This window comes from Zonotrichia albicollis, chromosome Z (genome assembly GCF_047830755.1).
Source record: "Zonotrichia albicollis isolate bZonAlb1 chromosome Z, bZonAlb1.hap1, whole genome shotgun sequence".
Taxonomy (NCBI): domain Eukaryota; kingdom Metazoa; phylum Chordata; class Aves; order Passeriformes; family Passerellidae; genus Zonotrichia; species Zonotrichia albicollis.
The window spans coordinates 51,535,793-51,553,035 of record NC_133860.1 but is presented as its reverse complement, the minus strand read 5'-3'; the positions used below and the strand labels follow the sequence as shown (position 1 = coordinate 51,553,035).

The window sequence follows — 17,243 nt, the reverse complement described above, 5'->3', positions numbered from 1 at the left end:
TCCTGCCCCCAAACCCCTCCTATATTCCTGACTCCTTCCATTCCTTGGTGTCAATCCATTTGGCTCCGCCCATGGGTCCTCCCAGCGCTCCTCCTCCGGAAGTTCCATCCCCAGTTCCCACTGCCTTCAGTTGCTCCACCCAAACTAGTCCTGGCTCTGGCTCCAGGTTCCATTGCCAGCTCCACCCACTTCCAGTTTCCCACGCTTATCCTTCTGGTTCCTACGGCGATGTGGGGGCTGTGGGTGAGGCAGTGGGAAACCGAAGGTGGAACAATGACAGTGATGTCATCTCTGCCCCCTAACTTATGACGGTAGCAGAGGCATCCCAAGTGGGTGCCTTTCTCCTACCAGAACATCATAGAATTGTACAAGACTCAGAAGGAGGTTGGCTGGCACAGTGAATATTTCAAGGGCCCCTTAAGAACAATGTTATTGGCAAACACCTTTGTTCCGGGTCATCTAAAACAAATCTTTTCCAGCCTGCTCACACCATCTCAGTATCAGCTGTGGCTCAAGGCCTGGAAGGGACTGCTTGCTGACCTCCTCCCTCAGCTTTGGGATAACACTGAAACGGCAACTGATTTAGATGACAATCTCACCACAATAAGTCATCTAGTTTGAGAGGGTAACTGGGCACTGGCTTGGAAGCAAACTGAAAAAAATCCCTAAAGTTGTCCTTGGCAGTATAAAGGAAGCTGCTCAAAAGGCATTCCAAATTATGCCAACAAAAGAGCCCTTGCCCAGTTTTATATCTTTGAAACAATGGGTTGATGAGACCTTTCTGGATTTTGTAGATAGGGTCAGGGCGGTTGTTGAGCAGAATGTGGCCAAACCAGAAATTCAAGAAAAAATCATCCTGGAAGTGGTCATGGAAATGAGGAGTGCAGAAAGATCATCCTTGCCCTCCCTTGACACCGCCACCCTCATCAGACATCATTATGAAGAGTGTACTAAGAAAGCAAGGGCAAGACCAGTGGAACAGCAGAAGAATGTTACCACCAAAGAAAAGACAGCCGCAGTTATGGACACCATTCCACCGGCCACTCCACCGAGGAAGTATTACTGCTTCCATTGCAAGCAACCAGGACATTGGATTTGGGACTGTCTGTTTTTAGGGAATGCTCCTCCAGTACCACTGAGGAGGGGAAGGGGACGAGGGGGAACGGGACGTGGGGGAAGGGGAGGAAACAACCCTCCAAAAAACTAGTGTGGGAGCTTGGAACTGCCTTGTGCAGAGTGCAGGGTGGTTGTTAATGAAAACCTTAATGATGGTCCCTCTGTTTTTTTCACTTCCCAGGACAAGACAAAGCTGTTCCGGCTTCAATTAACCCAATCTATGATGTTTTCTTTACCGTACTGGCATGAAATCCATGTAGACCCAGGATAGGAAACTGTGATTTGCCAAAGGGTCAAAGGTCTCTACTGGCGGGGTTGTAAGTACCTTGTTGTAAGGGACTTGAGACACACACCCCCTAAGACCAAGATTGAGCTGGGAGTTATACCACCTACTCTGGGGTATCTCATTCTCCTGGCATGTTGTGTCTATCCCTGCCATCCCTGCCTCTTCCTGAAAGGCCAGGTCATCATTCAGGCCATTCCATTGGCTCAACAGCTGTTTGATGACCTGGACCTTTCAGTTTATTACACCAAGGCAGTGGGAGAGGACAAGCCCCTCATTTGGTGCAGCCTTAAGAGTAGGGGGCATTCTATACAACTACAAGGGATGATGGACACAGGGGCGGATGCGACAGACATTTCACCGCAAAAATGGCTGTCACACTGGGAACTACAAAATGTGGCAAGTGGGGTTCAAGATGTAGGGAGAATTTAATTGGCAAAGCAGTCTAAGAGCATTGTACTAATTACGGGATCTGATGGGCAATTGGCTCAAGTATGCCCATTTATGTTAAATTCCAAATTTACTCTGTGGGAGAGACACGCCATGAACCAGTGGGGAGTCAGGCTTGAGATCCCTATGACTCCCCAGGTTTTTTGAGTGTGGCCACTGATGAAGAGTGCCCTACTCAGAAACTGAACTGGCTCACTGATACACCTGTCTGGGTAGATCAGTGGGCACTGAGCAAACAGAAATTAAATGCAGTCACTCAGCTCGTCGAAAGTAAAAGGTAATATCATAGAAACAAGCAGCCCTTGGAATTCCCGGTATTTGTTATCAAAAAGCTGGGGAAGGACAGTGGTGCCTCCTTCACGATCTGAGAAAAACAAATGAAGTCATCAAAGACATGGTGTCTCTCCAGCCAGGGATGCCATCCACCTCAATGCTCCCGCAAGATTGGAAATTGGCAGTAATTGATATCAAAGATTGTTTCTTTCAAATTTCTCCACACCCAGCCAATGCCCCACATTTGGAGTTCCTGGTTCCTTCCATCAACCGAGAGGCTCCCATGAGGTGCTACCCACTGGCATATTCTTTCCCAAGGGATGAAGAACTCCTCTTCCCTCTTCCAGTGGTACGTCACCAGAATCCTATCCCTATTGCGTGCCAGAGCAGGGGAGTGCGTCATCTACCATTATATGGATGACGTGCAAGTGTGTGCTCCCAATAACAACATACTTCCGCAGGTTCTTGATGGCACATTATTGCTTTGTTGGTGTCAGGATTTGCGTTTCAACAAGAAAAAGTGAAGAGGCTGCCACCCTGGATGTATATTGGTCTTGAGATCATCAACCAAATGATGACACCACAGAAGCTGGTGATCAATGATAAGCCCAAGACCTCAGGGATCTCCATCAGTTGTGTGGATCTTTGAACTGGGTCAGTGTCTGGCTGGGCTCATCATGGGAGATCTAGCTCCTCTTTTCAACTTATGGTGGGGAGGAGATGCATGCCCCGAGCCTTCTGACCCAGGAGGGAAAAGATGCACTGGGAAAGGTCCAGCTGGCACTGGAAAGTTGTCAGGCCCTTTGCTGCTGGCTGGAGCTTCCATTAAATTTTATCATCCTGGAGAAGCTGCCACACTTGTATGGCTTGATTTTTCAGTGGGACAAAGGTGAAAGGGACCTCCTCTTAATCGCAGAGTGGGTGTTCCTCGGCCATCAGTTGCCCAAGAGCATCACATGGCCACAAAAGCTGATAAGCAAAGCCAGGGCGCACATGTGTTTGTTGGCAGAGTGTGATTTCGTGTGTATTTATGTACCTATCAAGCTGTCCACTGGGAAACTGACCAACGAGACTTTAGAACAACTGTTAAGAGATAATGAAAATCTACAATTCATCCTTGATAGCTACCCTGGAAAATTATCCATCTATAACCCGGGCCACAAATTCTTTAACACGGAATTTAATTTGGTCTCAAAAGAGAAACAAAGCCATAAGACTCTTAAGGCCCTGACAGTTTTAACCAATGCGTCTGGGAGCTCTCACAAGTCAGTAATGACTTGGAAGGACCCCCAAACTCAGCAGAGGGAAGCCAAGGTTAAGATTGTTGAGGACTCCCCTCAAGCAGCTGAGTTGGACACAGTCATCAGGGTCTTTGAAAGATTCACAGAGCCAATCAATATTGTCACTGATTCGGCATACATCTAGGGCAGAGCACGCAGTGCTGAGGGAGGTCTTGATTGCAGTGATATTTAGGTTGCTCTCAAAACCTATAGAGCTGGTTTACTCCCAAGACAGCAATCATTTTACATAATGCATGTGAGATCTCCCTGGTTTCATCGCAGAGGGAAATCAAAGAGCTGACGCTCTGGCCACCCCATTGCAGCTGGCTGGCCAAGGTAACATCTTCCATCAGGCCAAACTTAGCCATCAGCATTTCCATCAAAAAGTGCCTGGTCTGGTCCATCAGCTCCATCTTAGGTGTGACTAGGTAAGAGCCATTGCGGCCCCATGCCCCAACTGCCTGGAGTCTTCATTACTGTCTATGGGGGCAGGGGTGAACCCGAGAGAACTCTAAAGTTGCAAGGTGTGGCAGACAGACGTCAACCACGTTCCCCAGTTTGGAAGACTGATGTATGTGTTTCGGTGGTAACTTTCTCTGGTGCACACACCAGGAAGAAGGCTGGAGATGCACAGAAACACCTAGTGCAAGCCTTCTCCACCCTGGGATCCCTAGGGTAATTAAAACAGACAATGGGTCAGCCTATACCTCCAGGGTGTCCGGTGATTTCCTGCTGGAATGGGGGATTCAACATTGGATGGGTATTCCATACTCCCCCACCGGCCAGGCAATAATAGAATGAGCTCATCAGAATCTGAAGAAAATGTTAGAACATCAGATAGGGGATGTTAAGATAAAATACTCACATATCAGGATCTCAAAGGCACTGTTCACCATTAGTTTCTTGAAATGCTCCACTGAGAACCTGAACTCCCAGTAACAAGACATTTCCATCAAAATAAGATGCTAGAATTCAAAGCGCAGTCACCAGTCAGGTGAAAAGATCCAGAGATCCATGAGACCAGAGGGCTTTTCGAATTAATAACCTTGGGGTGTGGATATGCTTGCATGTCCACTCTTTTGGGCCTTAGGTGGATCCCATGCAAGTATGTCAAGCCCATATTCCATCCAGGGGCAAGGACAGCAACACAACCACCCCACCCCCTTCCAACGATCCCACTGACGTATCAGTAGCCTCAAATCGTAAAAGGCACAGGGAAGAAGGGGAGGAATTATGAATTTTATGCTTTCTTTCTATCATAATTACTGAAAGTTTGTGTTGAGTCTCACACATGCTATTTTTCTTTTCTTTACGCAATATCCATTCTAGTCATGAAAATGTGGAGACATCTGTGGCTCCTGATGCTGCCTGACCAGTCCCCAGATGTATGGATTGTCCTGCAGCTGAAGGACAATGTCTGGGTTACCCTTGCCCATGCACTTCAACAAGACCATCAGTGTCTGTCTATAGCTGCTGTGGACGACCCGGTGTCAATGTGCCTGGTGGGGATTCCCTTTTCCTTTAATCAGGATCCAACTCAGCTCAAGGCCCTCACTAATGAAATCAGTAAAAATACTCCCCTTGTTTATTGATGTTACGTTCCTATTACAGACTCTTTAGTTTTATGGTGCAGGTGGTCTTCTCAGTTACCCAATTTAGAAAAAGAGCCCACTGAATTTGAACTCCTTGGTTCCTCTGTTGCACCCTATTGTGTTCAATTCATTTATAAACCCCCTTATTACCCTAAATCTTATACTTCTGTTAAGATCCATAAAAAAGAGTTCCAGGCAGAAAAATGGTGTCAATCCATTACACACCTGAATATCTCATCAAGTGAAAATCAGTTACTGCTCAAGCTGCCAAAAGGTGTCTTTTTAATTTGTGGGCAAAGGGCCTGGGCGGGAATGCCCTCTCATCTAATATGAGGCCCACGCGCCATCGTACAGCTGTCCCCGTTTTTGCCAAACCAAACACAAAGTTTAAATTGGCAATTTAAATCTAACCATTTGGCAGTCCAAAAATGTAGCATTAAAGAATCTGACGAGCATTGCGACTCCAAAATTGTCCATTCATCACTTCCAAAAAGAGCTGCCATCTCTGCCTTTTTACTGTGGGCAGCAGCAGAAAAAGTGCTGGGTGAATTGGGCCACGTAGAGTGCTGGGGGGTGAAACAGGCCAACTTGACCTCAGTTGCTCTCAGTGACCTCCTAGAGAATGAGGAAGCTACCAGGCGGGCCACACTACAAAACTGTGTGGCCACAGACTTCAGACTCTTCTAGTGAACAGGCACGGCTGCGAAGAGTTTGAAGGACTCTGTTGCTTTAACATCACAGACAAAATCTAGAATATCCATGCCTTAGTCAACAAAATGAAAGACATGATACACACCATCAAGGGAAGAGACCAGCCACTGGTTCCAAAACCTATTTAAGAACTGGGGCACATCCAGGTGGATGTCCTTAATTGTGGAAGTTATTTTATGGGTTGTTTTAGTTCTCCTTCTTTCTGCAGTCATTAACATCACTAAAAGAATTCTACCAAGAAAGACTGTCCACCGAAGGTCTCCCCCACCACAGCAGTGGTGGGAAGAGACTCAAGTTTGATGCCTACCACTCCTCCCCACAGCTCCTCAAAAAAACTAAACAAAGGAGGAGATGTGGCGGTGAGTCTTTGTTGTGATAATCCTTTTGGTTATTGCTGTAATATATTCAGTATGTTTGAATTCAGTATGTTTGTTCCTAGCAACCCCCTCACAGCTGGTTTAGCCCAATGCTGTTTGCCCCCTTTCCTGTCTCTCAGTGCAAATACCTACCCCTAATTCCCGATCCTTCTATGTCCATCATTGTGGCCCTACCCTTTGCCTTGTCATTTAAGTGGAATCCCAACCTCTCGTTCTAGAACCCTCTGTGTCATCTATGTAATCCCTGGATTCCTATAGGTTCTGGGAGAGTCTTCTTCTCCTCATGTATCCCTCATTGGTTTTGAGGCGATGTGATCCTGCCTTGTGCTCCTCCTCCGTTCTCCCCATGTTTGTTACTGTGTTGTCTGCTCCCCTGGGGCTTCCTCCCTTTATAAGTTGTAACATTGTACTGTTCGTGGTTCTACTGTCACTGCATCCCTGCAGGGGTATTTTGTCCCCTTCGGAATAAAGCCTTCTTGGAGACACATACAAAGGACCCTTCCTGTTCCTTTATCTCGCCCCTTGGTTCTCCAATCCATCTGCCCACAGTCAGAACTGTCGGCCACCCTCTGGCTGCACCGCTGCCCTTGCCGGTCGGTGACTGGGCAGGGAGCGGGCACTCGGTGGCACAGCCCCGAGGGAGAAACTGAGCTAGCCTGGATAAGCTTTCTCCCCGAAATCGGGCGCTGCATCACTGGTATACACCTACTTCAGCAAGAATTCAGTCCATGGGTTTGTGCTCATGTACTCTTGTTTTCATCACACTGTGTTTCAAGATTGTTGCTCCTTTCTCTGAGTTTTCTTTTTAGCTGGAACTGTAGATAAAATCTACTGTTCTCATCAGCAACTTTCAGGAGTTGTTGCTTGTAAACTCTGAGGCTGTGATTGACAGTGGGTGGCAAGGGTGAAACTGGGGGAGGGATATGCCTGTAAAACACATGCAGTAGAAATCTGCTCACAGATCCTGGAATTGATGAGTTTCTTTACACTCCCATCACCACAATAAAAACTGTTGTCTCATGGACGAATAAGCCACGGATATTTGGTTTTGTACAACACTGTGGGTGGTAGATCTCTAAACCAAACCAGATTAGGGCCACCCAGCAAAATCTATTATAGGAGAAAAACTCCAGAGATAACATTATTTTTTTACCCTTTTGTGAGTAATAAGAAAAATAGTCATTATCAATAAAAGAGATGCCTATTTTTAAACAAGTATTATAAATGCTTAGAAAAATGCACATTTGCAAAACAAACATTAATACTTTTAAAATTGCATCTGTGCTTTCACAGCTAAAAAAAACCACCAATGGCTGAAATAATTGCCTTCCCACTTTTGCTGTCAAGGATGTTTTTCTTACTTCTTAGTCATAAGCAGGGCTGACTAGATAGTCACTGCTAACGGTGACAGCAACTAACAGATTTTTTTTACTTGCAGAACTAATGTTAGCATGCATCTCTATCTCACACATAAATTTTTAGTTTAACACCAACTTCTTCAATCATTACATGGACTTCATTAAATCTTCAGAAGTTGTCCCAAATTAGAACAGCCTGTGACATTTAAAAGTTCTGTGTGTTCTGTCTACATGTCTACAAATATAGTATGTAGGCAGATCTTCAGTCTACAACAAACTAATGCTTACAAGACCCCTAAAATAGCTTTAATTAATGTTTCTGACATCTTCAGGCTGAGGAAAGATCTTGCCTAATATTGCATTTTATAAAACACGAGGATGCATAATTTGTTTGTTATTAATCACCTCTCCTGACATAAACCTCTCTCTGTCAGCTTAAGGCACCTCAAGATCCAGCACAAATATTTTAAAAATAGAGGTAGTTCAGGTAGGTACTTGCCTTTTAAAAAAAATAAAACTCCAACACAGCTCCATCCTCCTATCCTCTCAATCCAAGTTTAAAGTCCTTTTCTACAAACAAACATAATGTCGTCTTCTTTTCCATAATTTATCACAATTTGGCATAGCTGCTTTTCTTGAAAGCAGATCTTTTATCATTCCTCATTGTATAGAATTATTTTGGCTGAATTCCCTATTTGCTCATAGATTGCTATTTTTGTTTGGTATTGAGTTGTTGGGGCTGAGAAAAAAACCAACCAGCTGTAGCAATTCTTTATGTCACCAGCATGTCTTCAGAATCTCATTTATGGACTGAAAATAATACAGCTTAATATTTAATCAGTCTCATCTCAGTTGCTCCACACTGCATTGCCTCCAAGACAGAGACATATTTTGCAGGACATATATCAATGACTAAATCAGACAAACACCTAGCAAACACCTCACAAACACCTAACTCCATACCACTAACTGTTCACATGCTGCTTCATGTCCTCTTATAAAATTTATGCCTGTTTTAGAGAAGTTGAATTATCAAGCACTAATGGATCCCCAGTGACAGAAATTGCAGCATACTTGCAAGGCTTATTAAACAGTGCATAAATTCCTCAAAGATTTTTCACTTTTAAAACTGCTTCCTAAGGAATTTAATCTGAATTTTCTTTAAAATAAAACATTTTCCAACATACACAGCAGTCCAATAGCTTTGGTATGGATACTAGTAGATTTTGAAATGGCATTCAGAACCCATGCTGGTGTTAACTTGACTCTTTAACTTTAGGAGAGAGTGTGGACTTTTCTGTAAATAAGCACTCAGACTGAATAGGCAGACACAAGTTGGGGATATTTTACTGGAGGCAGAGATATTTTCAACTGTTGCAGCTATTTGTGTCATATCTTTTCATTCTACTCAGTAACTGAAAACCAGCATTTTTTAGGGGCCTAGGTTGCATCTTTTTGTGACTGTAATTAATTTTTTAATTAATTAATTTTTGCAAGGATAGCCACGCAGTAAGAGTCATACTTCTGGGTGGATGAAACAGCTCATGGAATGGGGCAATGAGAACAGAGCCATATATCAACCATCATTATTGGACATCACTGGCTCAGACAAAATCCACAGCTGCAATGTGTAAAAGTGAATGCCTTTATCTCAGTGGCTTGTGTATACAAAACAGGCAGCTGTCACCCAACCTAAAACTGGCAACCTGTACTCTAAGAATTGCCATAGCAACCAAGTACTTCTGAAATCTCAGTATATTCAGTAGGGTGTGACCTGAGGAACTTCAGCACTGCTCTCTGGCCATTCTCAGAAGAAGGGTCTCTCTCTGATACTGGTACAAGAAATTATTTCCTTATTCCCATTAAGATAGAGGTGGGCTGGCAAATCCTCTTCTCCATTCAGTGGTTGGCAAAGTACAAAGAAAACAAACTGCAGAGCTGAAGGACAGTTCAAACATACCAGACACCACCACACATTTACATTGTGACCTTGCAGTTTACAGCAGTACGCTCTAAGTCTGCTTAAACTGCAACTTCCATTGGCACAGCTGACTGACAGGCAGCAAGAGCATTCTAAGCCAAAACCAGAATACTGATCTTAAAGAATCCAGCAAAAAAATCCACAGAACAATTTTTTTACACGTCATGATTTCTAAATTTCCATTAGCTCTAAAGATAGAGTGTTGAGTTGTGCCTGAAGCTCAGAGCATGGTCATTTCTTCCCCCACACACCAGCCCAGGGGAACTAATAAATGATGAGCACAGAAGGAAGTCCATAAAGCAGAAAATGCCTCAATATTTAAAGAAGAGTTGTCAATGATTTATACCACTAACTGGAAAAGAAATGGTACTTTCCTCTGACTTTTTGATAGAAATTTTGAGCACACAGACAACTGACTGGTAATTCAGAAACAAAATACAACATTCAAGGCTATTTCAGCCAAACTGAATGGGAAAGAAATAAGGATTGAAAAAGTATTGTGAAATTATATATGAAAAAAATCTGAAATAAAACTTCAGGAATCACATAAGTGTCTCTTACCAGCTAAATTAATCTACATGTTGTGATACCATGAAAGATTATAGAGTGTGACAAAAACTTGCCAATTTCTCGACTGTGGTGTTCAGCATTCCTCATAGGTCAATTTTGTGTAACATCCCTTCCCTTTCATGGATGCCACAGAAGTTACAGTAATTTCAAGTAGAGAAAAATCCTCAACTTAATGGCCCAATTCTAATAGGATATACCCAATAGATGAAAAATTATATATGAAACTTGTTTTGGGGGTGGCCTACAGATATTTTTACAGGAATATATCCAAATGAAGGGATTCTGTATGTCCAAGTCATGCTTATGACTGTATGTGATTTCCACCAGAGGTACATTCTTGTTCTCAGTGACCTCTACCCCTTCAAAAGTTACCTTTTTTGGGGGTTTTTTTTTGTGTTCAATTTAATATACTTATTAGCCTTCAGAGAGAGAAGCAAGAACCAGGAAACTCAGATCATTATAGAAAGCAAATACTTTTTCTTTGATTCAATAGTCAAAATAAAGAAGAAGTTAAGAAAATCATTTCATAACTGTATAGAAGGGGCAATTTTCCCTAAATCAAGATTTTACTGGATGATCCAAGGGCACCACACTGGAAATTAATTTTTGTCTTGACTCCATCTTTTCCCATGATCTCATGACTAAATGTGTATGTCTTAGCTGAGGTCAGTATCTTGTGCAGAGGGAGTTGCTAGCAGATCCCTGGACAACTTTGTTGTACTGTGTTGCTCATTATTACTGCCTACTACAGTCTTTTCCTGTTCTTATATAATGATTTCTCACAGGACAGAACCAAAATATAAAATCCCAAGCATACACATGGGAAGAACGTATGTTATCAAGACAGTTAAACATACAACTTGTACTGAAAATAACCTCTCTCTGTGTGCTCTTCCACACAAATGAATAATGTGGAGGAATCAGAAAGTAAAGGCCACCTGAAGGAAAAACAGCATAATTTTTGTGGTATACTGATAAAAGCATTTTGCTATGTCAAATTCTCAGGTTACATCTGGGACCAGCATTCTGAAATTTAAACAGGTTAGGATTCACCAATTCACATGAGATGACAAATGCTAAATGATACATCTGTTGAGACCACAGCAAAGCTGCAGACAGCCATGAGGTGTGGTTCCACAATTTACAGCCTTCATCAGAACATACACAGTAAATGGTGATTGTAATGCCCTTTTAAGCTTATCCTGGGGCAGTTTAATGCATGGATATATATGTGGAAGGCAAAAACCTCATCTCCTCCATCTTCTCTTACCACAACCATGTCTGTCAAGCCCTCCTGTGGCACTAGGAGAAATGCAATTTCAGCTCCAACAGAGGATAATAGCAACAACCAATGACCAGTTTTCTTATCTCTGTATCAATCTTCATCAGATGGGAAAATAAACTAAGACTCCCAGTTTCTGGATACAGAGTGCTCTGTTGACTGTATTAGGCACTTATGTCCTTTAGTACTTTACAATTCCTTTTTTTTTACTTACTCAAACAGAAGTACGGTTCCTGTCTGCCACACCAGTCTGACCCGGCATCCAGACCTTGCTGAAGATTTACAGTGCTCTATTTAACCCATTTACCAATTCACATACACTTGCCCTTCTTTCTGTTATGAAATCAGACTACAGCAAAACATGGTTTCGTCCATGGGACTGACAGGCAGTAACACATGGCAAGTGATGAGTCAAAATATCAATTATTTTCCTAGAAGTTAAATAACATGCTTTACCTATCATTGTATTTCACTTCCTCTCCATTCTTAGCCCAGCTGATGGTGGGCTTTGGGTTTCCCACTGCTTCACAGTGAAGCAGCACACTCAATGTGCCACTTGCTAGGACCACTGTCTGTCCCAGGTGGGTGACAACCTCTGAAGCAGAAAGTTGTTGTGCTGCTGAAATCTTTCGGAGGATGGCAGGCTTCTGATGAGGCCTGTGCAAATGATTGGCCAGGTCTACAGAAGTGGGAATAAATGTTTCAGCAGATGATGTCCTCAGGGAGCTGGTAAATCCAGAAACACGTCTGTGGAAAGGGTACTCCACTGAGGCAGAATCAACTTTTCGCCTTGGTGCTTTGAGGACAGATTCCTGATGGTCCAAGTAGCTCCTGAAAGCCTCATGAGCCAGGTGCATAAAAAGATATTCAGTGTAGATATCTTTAAGCTCCTCAGGCTGTCGAGACAAATTTCTTATGATATCATCCAAGCGTTTCTGCTCTGTGACCATAGTAAATGGCAAGCTATGCTCCTGGCTCTGGTCCTGTTCTGAGGATGCATTTCTCTCCACAGACTCCTGGGCTTCCCAGGACTCCAGACTTTCCACTGGCCAGCCCTTGAGCTGTAGCAGCCTCGAGACAATATTGTCATACCATCTGCTGGGGTTAGCAAGGTGCCCTCGCTTTTCAGCCTTGCTGCCATTGAAGAAAATCCCATTGAGATATTTATCCTCTGTTCTCAAGGCATCGTTTAAGCCGGCCTTTCTCATGGCCTCTTCCTCCCTAATACCAGCTGGCTGCTCAGCAATGATCTTTTTGTTGCTTCCAATCAGTTTAATTATGAAATGCTCCCGGGCTGGCCCTGCTGTGCAGGTGTATGTCCCAGTGTCTGAAGGTTTCAGATGATGGATTTTCATGTACCCGAAGGGTGCGATGGTGATGTGAGCTGAACTGACAAGCCTCTTATCATCCTTCTCCCAAGTGATCATTGATTTCCGGAATCTCCTGGTAGGGCATCGGAGAATAACAGAAGTTTTGGGCAGCAGGTAGGCATATCCACCCACAATGAAGTGCAGTTTCTTCTGCTTCCTTGTCTGGATGTAAACTTGCTTTACAGCCATTATATAGGGGCTTTGCTTATGAGCTGGTCTGTTGTGCCCTGAAATATCATTATATGATTAGTATATGATACCATTAAAGAAAGCAATTAGTTTACATTGTTGTGGGCAGCATTGGGCCCATTAGACACTAATGGCAGAAGCTGGACGTTAAACTAAAACAATCAAAGTAGGAGGAATAACAAGACACACTTCAGGAATGTGAAAGTAGCCTAGAGTATATGCAGAAACCAAATATTCAGGGATAAATCTTTACCAGAGAGAGAAAACTTCAGCAGAAACATAGTTCTTGTTAAAGTACTTAAACAACTGTTATTTAAGAAATGCACTGAATAGACAAGTGTTTACCATTTAAAACCTTCAAAAGCAATGTGATCTTGCAGCTCACAACAGCAAGGTAGAATGAGAGTCTTGCTGCCTCAAGGTGTAATGTTGGACAGGAAAAAACTCTCTGGGCTAAGCTTAAAAACGTGGTAAATACTATTAAAATTCACTAGTTCAGTGAGTTCTTCTGGTTTCCTGATCCCTGTGTCAGAGATCTTTAGTATGAAGCACTAAATTAAGCTGCATAGGCATGTTACTAGTAAATACCATGTAAAATTTGGTCTAAACTTTAGTTCTAAACATCAGATCTTTTCTCCCTACATACCCCTACATTCAGCAGTTTCAGAGGCAAGCTGAAGCTAGGCTGACTTTCACATATCCAGGTGGCTTACTGTAAACTAGGGAAGAGTATACAGGGGACTTGTGAGGGGCAAAAACAAATGCATGAACTACCAAGATAAATCTAACTTGTGTTGCATGGTTCATTAGCAATCACAGGTCATAGAGGATTTGGAATGACATAATGAAATAACAGGTTTCTAAATGATTGTTGGCAAAATCCCTTACCAACCATTTTCCTTGCAGCTGTTCTAGCAGACAGTTTATTTGCTCCAGCCCTCCAGCTGCTGTTCTGTGTCTCTGAGCCTCTACATTCCAGCTGCAAAATTAAGATCTAGATTTTGATCAGAATTTTGAGCGAGTTCTTCCAGAAACTAGTAGCTCCCTTCCAGCACACTGGCTCATATCCAGCTCCATTAGTGAAATCTGCAGCACTTCTCCACTGGCTTGACTTATTTACGGACAGAAAAACCCACTCCACAAGACTGAGTAATACTAGCGTGAAAGCAGGCTGTGAAGCAGGAAATAGCATGGATTTCTTAGTGAAGCACTTCCAATCCCTTTTCCCCAGACATTGCCAAACACCTTTTCCACTTACGTGCACAGGGGCCTAGTGAACAGGGCCTGATCAAGGATGAGAATGGCAAAGGGAGGCAGAGTGAGGAATTGATGATAACAAAGCCCCCAGTTTTCAGCATCTTTCTGCAAATAGCATTTCGACTCTGTGTGCCTTCTCCACAGCTCACTGAGCACTAGGAACAGGATGAGAAACATTAGGAGAAATGAAAAAGGTGCTCCATGAAAACGCACTTCCTTCCTCAACTCCCATATCCACACTGCATACACACAACACAGGATAAAGCAGTTGCAGTTTTCAAAATGTTGGTTGCAGCAGAATAAAACAGAGCAGCATCTGACCATGCAGTTACAAACAGTGCAGGCATAGTAAGGAGATGAATTACTTCTTATTTTCTGTCCTGTAAGGCTTAATTTTTTTCCATGCTCTTGTTACCCCTTCTTTTCTGTCAGATGGTGTCTCTTGTTTTAATGGTACTGTGCTACAGTTCGAAGCCAGTCTTTTAGCTTTGTTTCTATGTGTCTGTGTTTGCTGGCTGGAAAAACTCCAGCTCATGTCCAAGAGCAGACCTCACGGAGCTGCAGATCACAGTTGCATTCTGGGCCAGATAAAATCCAGCCTAAGCTTAATCTTTAAGCTTTGCTGTTGAAAATCCCTTTAGGAATAATAAAGGGATGAATATTTTAGTCACCAATTAATTACCTCAGCCTTGTAGTTACTATACATGGCCTACACAGAATGGTATAAACCCTCTAATACCAGATTGCAGTGCAGGTGCAAACAGGTGGACATGGTTTGATGGACTTCATCATGACTATTCAGTTTCATATTTATGCATATAGCATTGTGGAAAAAGAAATACAGACAGTGTCTTTGCACTGGAACAAAGCAGCAGTCTGTAAAAGTAACTAGAAAATGGGTAAAGCACTGTAATTACCATCTTCACTGCCAGAATGGCTATGTGTCTCCTGGCAGAAGACTTTATGAAAACATACACTAATTTGAGTGAAATGCCCAGGCAGAACCCCATAAAGAGGGTGCAGGTGGGACAGCTCTGTAGGGTGGTTGGCATTTCTTTTACAACTTCCGCAAGACAATTTCCACTATCTTCCATGAAAGGGGACTGGAAGAGTGGTGGCAGAGACTGCAAGATGTGGAATCATTTTCATGCTAACTGCCATGAACCTTTGCCCTTGCTTCGACCTTATAAAGTAAAATTATATTTTTATAATATTTCTCCTCCCTTCCCCTTCTCCTTTCCCTTCCCCTCAACATTCTCTTCCTTTCCTGTTCCCTCCCTTCCTCTTATTTTCTATTGTCTTCATCATAGGAAAGGGTTGGAGTGACCCCAAGAGGAAAAGACTATTGAGATCAGAACAGCTAGATTTTGGCAACAAAGAGCATGTAGCCTAGGGTAATAAAGATTACTCTTCATCAATGCCTTGGATGAAATAATTAGCATTGGCAGGGACAGAGGCAGGGATTTATTGTTTGGAGCAAGGGATTTATTGTTTACACCAGAAGGGTCTTAAAGGTTTGGTCAGACAGCTAAAGCACATCTGTGGAGGCGGACACCACAGAGGAACATGGAGCTAGTGATAGCATCCCTAACTAGGATGATGAGGACAGATTACAGGACAAAACTGGGCATAACATGCTTTGTGAAGTCTGACCTTATTTGGGTCCTCTATCCCAACTGCCTTCGGAACTTCATCTCCAAGATCTGCACAATGCTCATGCAAACAAATAGTATACCTGTGTCCAGTCAGAGAGAAGCCATTCATTGGGACAATCCTCATTTTTGCAGGCTTGTTGTGTAATGGTCCTTGGCGTGGGGCAGAAGGTTTCTGGCAGCTCTAACAGGCTCCCATCGGCCAGGCGCTGCTTACAAAGTGTATCTCGCTTCTGGACACCACCACCACAGGTCTGTGAACACTGAGAGAAAAGAGACAGCCACCTCACACCATACCCTCACCACCCTCCTTGCTGCAAAAATTACTTGTGAATTAGGGTAGAAATCAACACTTGGTCTTGGCCAAATACAAAACATAAAACAAAAATTTCAGAGACCTCGAAGTAGACTGCTTTTAAAAATGTCAAATTTATTTTGGAAAAGGGGAGCAGCTTAATTTGCTAGTATTTAGAGAAACTGTTTCAGTATTTCTGAAGTGTTCTGTTTTAAGGTATTCTTTCAAAAGACATTGAAACAGTCAGTGAGTCAGCATTGAAGTATGGAGGTGGGAAATTTGTCCTCTCCACCTGGAAACTGAGACAATTGCATTTGATGTGGAGAATCTAAATAGTAACTCCTGTGTCTGTGCTCTGACACTAACCATGTCAGAAAGAGTGGAAAAGTCTTGTCCACTAGTAGATAAGTAAATTGAGATTATTCATATCCAGAGAATACACCTCCCTTCTGTCTTTAATGTAAATATCCCTCTCTGCATCCATTTTTCTACTTAAGCAGGGCAGGAAATTTTGATTAACCAAATTTAGTAGTTTTCCTGAATATTTTTTGTAAATTTAAGTTGCTCAGCCCTTTTTCCTGAGGATCCTTTTCCTAAGGCTAGTAAGAGACTCCCAGTTCTGCTCAGTTCAGCCAGCTCAACTCCTTTTCTCATTTCTTCTAGCAAAGGAAAGGGGGAGCTTGCATTACATTGGCATGACCAGGAGTTGCTTATAGCTTGTGACATGGCAATTATTCAAGAGAAACAGACAATAATATGGAGAAGTATTAAAAAGTATACTTAAGCAGTTAAAAAGGGAGTGTTTTAAAAAATCTTGCAGTCATGAAAGGCCCTTCTCTCTGAGATAAAGAGCTGCATGAACTTTAATGTTAGCCTGAATATTTAGGCTAAACATTTGCTTTGAAAGACAGAAAGGAAGTGCAGAAAGACATTTTTATATTTGGTTTCTTTTAATGTGTAAAATTAGCTTTTGTCTTACTTATTTTGAATGGTACAAAGCTCAAAGGCTTCCAAAAAATTAAGCAACAAAAACATTAGTTTTCAACAGAAGAAAATGTCTATCAGCCTCTCGTTTTAGAAAAATTCATTCCTGAGGAGGAAGAAAAATACGATTAAAAGTATTATTCCAATGTTACCTAAGGACTTTTATCATATCATACACAAGATACCAAATGGGTCACTCACTATGAGTATCACAAAGTATGTT

General features: G+C 42.6%; 1 protein-coding gene across 3 annotated transcripts in view; it reads right to left on the bottom strand.

Moving 5' to 3' along the window:
• The window catches only part of ADAMTSL1 (ADAMTS like 1), a 394,276-nt gene that overhangs the window by 34,964 nt on the left and 342,069 nt on the right, over positions 1-17,243 (bottom strand). For all 3 annotated transcript variants that reach the window (XM_074533419.1, XM_074533420.1, XM_014269810.3), the window contains 3 exons: positions 15,825-16,004; positions 14,091-14,244; positions 11,730-12,870 (listed from right to left, as the gene is read on the bottom strand). In XM_074533419.1, coding sequence (XP_074389520.1) covers positions 11,730-12,870; positions 14,091-14,244; positions 15,825-16,004 — 1,475 coding nt within the window. The remainder of the gene's footprint in view (positions 1-11,729; positions 12,871-14,090; positions 14,245-15,824; positions 16,005-17,243) is intronic.